The following is an 8,366-nucleotide window of genomic DNA, read 5'->3' as shown; positions in this document are numbered from 1 at the left end:
GAGAAAACATTCCCCATTGAGTTACTTCTGAAAGGACAGGAAAAGACAAAATAAAGAAGCTTTCTGATTCTATGCATGAGTCATATTTGTTCAAAACAAATATAAAAAGAAGTCAGGAAAAAAATCAAGACAATTCAGAAAACAAAAGGGACAAAAAACCTGCAAAAAGAGAAAAACAGATCACACAAAAAGGATCAGTAATAAGAACAAAATCTTAATAAAAACTTCTCAACAATAGAATCTGGAAGACAGTGAAGCAAAGACATCAGAATTATGAGAGAAAAGAGTTTCCACCTAGAATTCTATACCCAGGCAACAGAACAAAACTATTTTCAGAGATTCAAGGTCTCAAAAATTTTACCTCCTATCCATTCTTAGGAGCTACTAGAGGAGGTGCTCCACCAAAATAAAGACGGTAACATGCACAAAAAGCCATGTGATCTGAAAACCGAGGATCCAAAGAGAAAAACAGTAATAGGAATCACCAAGATAGAGACCCAGAATAACTGCTTCTCAGCAGGCCTGAGGAGAAACCATTTCAGGCTAGAGCAGGGGGATGAAAGTCTCCTGGACCAATGTCCACAAGAAAAAACAAATGAAACTGACCTTTCGTCACATGTGGTTGACCATTTTGAGAAGGATTTTACAGTTCTGTCAGATAAATTAGCGATAAGTACAATGAAAATTAAGCTAATGGAAAAGGTATCCAAATATTAACTTTGAGAAAAAACAAATTTATACGAAAAGGAAACCATGATTATAATGATACTAATTATTATCATGTCTCCACATGCCAGGCACTATTCTAAACACTACTGGTATTGTCTCTTAAAATCCTCAAAATGATCCTATAAAATAAGCATTTTTATTAGGCCCATTTTACTGATGAGGAAAGTGATGTACAGAGAAGTTAAATGACTTGAATAACATCATATAGATTTGAACCTGGCAGTCTGACTCCAAAATCCGTGCTCTACTATAATCCTAGTCTGCTACCTGGCTCAACTGTGAGCAATATGTATAAAATCATCTGCATGTACATGCTGAACACTGATCTGACCCGACTATATATTGAGAGGATGGAGGGGAGGGGAAATATGTTGGTGGTAAGGTGGGATAGTTATAAAATTTCTAAATCCTCATGTCCCCTAGTAAAAAGTGAATATACAATGATTCAAATTGGGGGGATCAATCTATAGTTGTATATTATTTAAACCACAAGTAAATAACAGAAAAAAAGTTTTAAAAAATCATAAGTTGGGGTGGAGAAAATCTAAAAAATCTAGATTTAGGGTGGAGAAAAAAGAAGCAGGGGTCAATCTTTTTCACTATTACCCTTGAAGTAATGTTCGAGTTTTTAAACTAAGCATTCATATTTCTTTGATTAAAAAATTCAATTTAAACAAAATTTACAAATGTTGGAAAAAGGGGGAGAGGGATGACATCTCGTAACTGAAATGGGCCCTTGGATGGTAGTGACAGGAACCTAGTCTATCCTGGTAGATCAAGGAAGGCAGATCAAGGTACCCCGGGTTGTACCTTCTGCACCAAACACCTCTCCACAGTGAGAGCAGAAAAAATGCTCTGGGTGCCAGGTTTGGTTCATCGCCGTCAGCACTTTCTAGAAAAAGAACACACACAGAGAGAGATGAGAATGCCACAGAGATGTAAAACGTAACCCCGGTTCTAAATGAGTGAGTACGGGCTACATGAAAGCAGGGGGAGAGGAGTTTACTTACATCCAGGATGGGTGCGGCACAGTAAGCACAGCGTGGAGAGAAAAGATGGTGGTAGTCCTCGGAACAGTAGGCCAAACCACTCCGCTCAAAGAAGGGACTGGAGCCGATCTCTTCTTTGCAGTGACTACAGACGAAGTGCTCTGGATGCCATGCTTGCCCTAGCGCATGGATGACCTGGAGGATGAAATAAAGCCTGGCACGGGAGCCCAGCAGGATGAGCTAGGGCCTGTGGGCTGCACAACTCTGGAGGGCCCTCTTCACACAGCGCTCCATGTAAATGGCACTCCCTGGAGACACGCAACACTGAGGCCTGGACCTAGGTCCTCCCTGTGCAGCCTGTTGTCCGTGCTTTGGGAAAAGGGTGCCTGCTTCCCTGACTGCTCACGCTGATAACGCCTGGAAGTGTTTGTTATGGCCATACTGCCCCAGAGGGCGGGAGAAACAGAATAGAGCACAGCAATGACACACAAGAGATGACTACAGCCTTAGTGTGAAAGGGATCCCTGGAAGGGGAAAAGGACAAATGACAGTTTTCACTCCCCTGATCTGAACATCTCACCTTACGCCCCATGCAGACAGGTCTCACAGACCTTTATTATGGTTTCGGTGAAGGATGATGCAGAGCAGGGGTTGTAGCCATGATCTGAAGCTGAATGCAGCTGAAAATTGTGTTCAATCGATTTAAATTGGGGATGTTTGAACAGAAGGAGCAGTGAGAAAGTCACTTTCAGTAAAGGCAGTCCAGAAAAGTGGTTGAGAGCTCAAACTCAGGAGTCAGAGTCTCCTGGGTTCAAATCTTAGTTCTACCTCTTACTAGATTTGGACCTGTCAGTTAATGTCCCCTGAGCCTTCAGTTTCCTCATCTTTACAAAGGGGATGATAAGTCTTCCTTAATGGAATAGTGTGACCATTAAATGAAGGGATACTTGCAAAGCACTTAGCTCAGTGCCTAGAGCACTGTAGAGTGATCAGTAATGAGTAACTATCACTAAAACATCTTAGAACATAAGGAAAAAGAGCAGTCCTTGGTGGGACAGACATAGATGGCTATAGGACCAACACTTTGGCCCTTCCCACCTTTCCAGCAATCGGCTTCCGGCAGGAAGCACAATGGCCCTTGGGCACTGTGGCAATTCCAAGGTCCTGCAATTCCTGCTCCAAACCCCCTAGCATCGAGTCCAGGGAGGCCTTGTGATCCTGCTTGTCTGGTAAGTGCTTCTTGCTGTCATCTGCTTTCACTGCAACCTGGTACCGAGGAGAGAACCATGAAGAGAGTCAACCTCTTAGACGTTTATCCTCATTGGCATCTTCTGCCTGATCCTATCAGCTCACCTCTACTGACTGACCCTTTAGTCTTTCCTGAACTTTCCTCCAAGGCATGGAAAAATTCAACACTGTAACAGTAATCAAAATGCTTTCATTCTTTTTCATTCTAAGTTCCTCAGGACTCAGGAATGAAATCTGACTAATCTTCCTTCATTTGTAAATCTTTTTGACCTAGAAAAATGAATAGATGAAGATGATACCTTTTCCGGCTCTTATGGTGACCACAGGTCAACGATTAATTTTTTTATTCATTTATTCTATAATGTTTATTGTGCACCTAGTTTGTGCCAATCACTGCTCTAGGCTCATGAAGTTTACATTTTCTGGGTAATAGACAATAAACAATTAAATAAATATAAGATGTAATGTCAGGTAGAAATAAGATATGTTATATACTGAGATAAAAGCGACAGAGAGTGAGATGGTGAGGAAGAATTGATTTAGACACAGGTGATCAGAGAAGGACCTCTAAGGATGTGATATTTGTACAGACATTTGAGTGATGTACTTAGGGACACAGAAATATTGATATTTGTGGGAAAAGCATTCCCGAGGGAGGGGAGACCCAAGGGAAAGAAAGAGTTTGGTACATTTGAAGAATAGCAAGAAAGGTCAGTGAGACTGGAGCAGAGGGAGTGAGATTGACTGTGGCAGGAGAAGATAATGGAGAGAGAGGCTAAGATCTCAACAATCACATTTTTACCCTCATGGTAAAAGCTTGGGTTTTATTCAAGGGAAATAGAACCATTGGAGGGCTTCAAGCATGAGAGTGAAAGAATCTGATTTATAAGACCCTGCGGTAGCTGAGAAAGGAATGAAGTGTAGAATGGAACTAGAGACATTAGGTAGGTGGGAGACTATTATGATCACTCAAACCAGAAATAATGACTTAGACCAGTGTTAGCAGAGAGGGTGGTAAGAAGTTGTCAGATAAGACTTGCTGAGGGATTGTAGTTATTTAAGCAAAACTCCAAAATAGTTATTGTAAAACGTTCAAAGGAAAAGGCTCAAATTACAAAGAAGATGCTCAATTTATCCTTCATCAACTCATGTCCTGATTCCATCTCTCCCAACTCCTTTCCAATCAGGCTACGGCTCTATCTAATACTCCCCGATCAGAAAACTACAATGGCTGTCCATCGCTTCTGGCATCAAATCTGCACACGTCATACAGGTGTTCAGTCTCCCACCCGCTCCCCTCGCTTTACCTGTTCAATCTCATCTTTCATCACTCAGTAAAAAGCCCCCATTGTTTAAAGACAGTCAGGGGCTCTGCAGTCTCCTGAACGTGATCTGTTACGTGATCTGACTTCAGGCCTCCACTTATCCTATTTTTCCTGGCAGGAGTAACCTCGCATTATCTCGCTAATCCAAAATACTCATTTCCCTTCAAGGAACTTTTATCATCTGACAGATTTCCTTCCTCTCTTGTTATATAATGTTAGTTAATGTTGAAAAGATTAGTGTTCAAAAGGTTAATGTCTAAAAAGCCTGAAAAGGTGACCAGAATTGAATATGAATAATAACTAAGTAAAAACACAATAATATATCTATTTCTACATCTGCATTTACATCTGTATCTATTTACTTGTGTATTCTAGAGTACATCTGAATAGATAATGTAAGAAACCGGAAATACTGACTACCTCCATATGACAGAATTGGGTGGCTGGGGACAGAGCTGATAAGGAAACAGTTCACTGTAAACTTTTGTTACTTTTGATTGTTGTACAATGTGAATGTATGGCCTATCAAAAAATAAACAGCTATTTTTTTAATGTAAATAAACCAAGACACATGCTAAATCAATTAGAAAACACCACACAATTAAAAGTCCTAATGTAGAATATTTTTCTAGTATTTCCAGGTATATGGCACAATGAGGAATGCACTCAGCTTTATGGTGAACGTTAAAGAAAATTTGTCTCTGATGTTTATTCATTTGTCCCTCTAATAAGCACGTATTATTCACATTGTGTCAGAAACTGTGCTGGGCATTAGGAGTCCAGAGGTGAGCCACAAAGATAAGGTTCTTGCCCCATCCCTATTTTTATATACTGCCTTGAAATTATTTCATAGCCACCTCATGTGTGCATATCAAATCCTCCAATCAATTTAGAATGGTCGGGTTCCCTACCTTAAGAATTCTAGATGATATTTCCCTTGATAAATTCTTAAGCCCATTTATCTGATTTGCATTCCCTGCCTGCCACATGAGCTTGCCACTCATGCCCTGGAGGCTAGAGCAAGGAGTTGGATTTTATCTCAATATGGGGCTCAGGACTCCTCACGCTTATCGCTTATCGTCAAAGCGACACTCTGATTGCCCTTGCTCTGCCTCAGGTTGTGCACAAGCTCTGCTCTGCCCTGCTCAGGCAGGTCCTCTTACCAGTCCTGTCACACTTCATTTGGCCTTGCTGCTGATGCCCTCAGGGCTTGTCCCAACTAGAGCACTTCCTCTCTCATCTCTATCATCCAAAGGGGGAATGTGGAGCTGGGTTCCAAAAAGATAAAGCCTGAAGGCTTTATCACAGGGACTGTGCTCACCTTGGCCTGCATTTCACACAGGTGGGCCATGAGCTCATCCAACTGAGTGGCTGCTGAGGTTTTAGGAGGTGGTGGTGATTCCTTCCGCTCTTGAATCTCACTATAAGGAGAAAACAAAAAATCAGACAAACACATCAAAACTCAAACAATGTTAAGCTCCACATTCCCCTTTAGGAACACTTCTAAACTGTCATTCATTTTCCCAAAATAACTTAATTCGACGGATGAACTCGATTTTGTGCTATGTATTTATCTGGACACAAAGATACTATGATCCAGGCTCTGATCTCAAGGAGCTTAAAGTTTGCTTGGCAAAATAAGGCATTAGCTTCTGTTAACACTCATAAAACAAAATACAGGTGGTTTCTTAAAGTATGCGGAACAGACATTAGGAATGGAGAGAGGTCAAGGAGAGTTTATCAGAGGTGGGCATGGGGGTGTGGGATGGCCTCTGAAGAATGGAAAGGGTTGTGAAGGCAAAGAACATTGTAGGGGGAGGGCAGGGAGAAGGAGAGAGAAGCTTAAATAAAAACAGCAGAAATGTGTTTAAAAATACCATGGCTAGGTAGTGTTTATACCAGTCATCCAAGGATAGTTCGACATTATGAAAAGGATTAATACAACTCATTATAGTAACAAATAAGAGAAAAATTTAAAATCATATTGATAGGTGATGAAAAGCAGTTAAAAACAAATTCAACCACCATTCCTATTGTTTAAAATCAAGGAAAAAAAATTTCATAATTTGATAAACTACGTCTATAAGAAATGATAAAGAGCCTTATATTTAAGAGTGGAATACTAAGCATGTTTCTAATTGAGAGAAAAGGACGAGAATCCTACTATCACTGCTGGTCTTCAACGTTATTCTGGAATGCATTATCAAATGTATTTAAAAGTAAAAATAAGAGATGTATATATTTTGAAGAAAAAGTCAAAGCACTCTCCTATTTTCTTTTTAAATAGATGATATGATCATATACCCAGACAATATCAGGTAAATGATCTAACAATTATTATAATGAATAAAAATATCAGGATGGTGACTAGATACAAGAATAAAATAAAATAATTAGTATAACAGTTAGTATCTTTTCTATAGACCAGCAGTGACCAATTCGAAAATCTAATGAGAAGAAAAGAACGTTTATACAATACTAATAAAAAAAGATTAAATATTAAAGAATACATTTAACACAAAATACGTAAGATTTCTATGAAGAAAAACCACTGGCAGATATAAAAGAAGATCCACAGAAATAAAGATACATGATACGATGTCAGTTTCCCCCAATTAAAACGTAAATGCAATGCAATTCATGTAAAAATCCTAATAGAATTATTCATGTTAATTAATAAGCCAATATTAAAATTCATAGGCTAGAATAGTCAAGACAAATTTGAAAAAGAAAAAGAAAAAGAAAAAGAAGGAAGACTTGTCCCAATAGATGCAAAATCCTATAAAGTGATCATAATTAAATTTGTGTGAAATGAATAGATCAAAAGAGTGGAATAGTGAAGCCAGATGCAGACTCCTGTACCTATGACACTGCCTATGATAAACATGTCATTTAAAATCACCAGAAACAGACTCCAAAGGTATGACAACCTATTTGGAACACAATAAAGTTAGATGTGTAACACACTATACACATGAGTAATTTTTAAATGAATTAAATATATAAATATTTTTAAATATAAAAATACTAGAAGAAAATGGATAATATTGTTTATAATTTGGGGTGATGAAGACTTTCCTAAGGCATAAAACTCTGAAGTGAAGTCAAAAAAGAAAAATATCAACAGTGTAAAAAATTTTTAATAAGTAAATATTTAAAACAAATAATATTCGAATATAAAAAAGTCTCTAAATCAATAATAAAAAGACACCCCAATAGAACCTGAGCTAAGGAAAAAAAGGCAAATTTCAAAAAAAGAAATTTGAATGTTAACTATATAAAAATATGCTCATTCTCAATCTTTAAAATGCAAATTAAACAGTGAGTTATCAATTTTTACCCATTAGTCAAAATGCTGAAAGGTTGACAATTTTCAGTGTTGGCAAAAGTCAGCATTATATCTACACATACACATTTACATATACCATAGGTAGCTATGTAAATGTATAATATCCTTTGCAAGGCAGCAACTATCAATATTTCAAATGTAAATACCAATTTCACTTCCAAGACTCTACCTTAGAGAAAAATTGGACATATCTATAAAGTAATTACAAAGACATTCCTTAATACACAAAACAATACAGTTTTTATGAGCAAATTAAAACTAAACCAAGTGGAGATATAGTCAAATAAATTATGGTTTATTCGCACTATGGAATACCACGCACTGCTAAAAAGAATGCAGACATAGATTGATATGACCTAAGGGAGACTTTGAAGATACACTGTTAACACAATAAAGCAAATCCCAGGAAATTATGAAAAATCCTTCCATTTATGTAATTTTATAAGCACATAGACATAAATGTGAATATGCATACACATCCCTGACAGCAGTTACCCATAAAGCTGGCATTCAGGTGCTGGAAGAAAGACTCCAGGAGAGGAAGGCTAGCTTTATTCTCTGTATATTTCTGAATTCTTTAACTTTTTTTAAGACTATTTTTTAGAGTAGTTTTAGGTTCACAGCAATATTGAGCCGAAGGTACTTCTTTGAGTTTAATGAGTTTATAAAATAATCGTGTATATATTGTTATATTTGCAAAAAAAAAAAAAAAAAAAGGTCACTGAT

The 8,366-nt window shown here is 37.8% G+C and overlaps 1 protein-coding gene across 3 annotated transcripts in view; it reads right to left on the bottom strand.

Moving 5' to 3' along the window:
* LPXN (leupaxin) overlaps window positions 1–8,366 on the bottom strand; it is a 38,363-nt gene that overhangs the window by 12,216 nt on the left and 17,781 nt on the right. For all 3 annotated transcript variants that reach the window (XM_011385736.2, XM_011385737.2, XM_023526263.1), the window contains 4 exons: window positions 5,613–5,712; window positions 2,817–2,984; window positions 1,740–1,913; window positions 1,540–1,621 (listed from right to left, as the gene is read on the bottom strand). In XM_011385736.2, the coding sequence (XP_011384038.1) occupies window positions 1,540–1,621; window positions 1,740–1,913; window positions 2,817–2,984; window positions 5,613–5,712 (524 nt within the window). The remainder of the gene's footprint in view (window positions 1–1,539; window positions 1,622–1,739; window positions 1,914–2,816; window positions 2,985–5,612; window positions 5,713–8,366) is intronic.

The sequence above is a fragment of the Pteropus vampyrus genome, unplaced genomic scaffold (genome assembly GCF_000151845.1).
Source record: "Pteropus vampyrus isolate Shadow unplaced genomic scaffold, Pvam_2.0 Scaffold771, whole genome shotgun sequence".
Classification (NCBI taxonomy): domain Eukaryota; kingdom Metazoa; phylum Chordata; class Mammalia; order Chiroptera; family Pteropodidae; genus Pteropus; species Pteropus vampyrus.
This window is presented reverse-complemented; position numbering and strand designations above follow the sequence as displayed.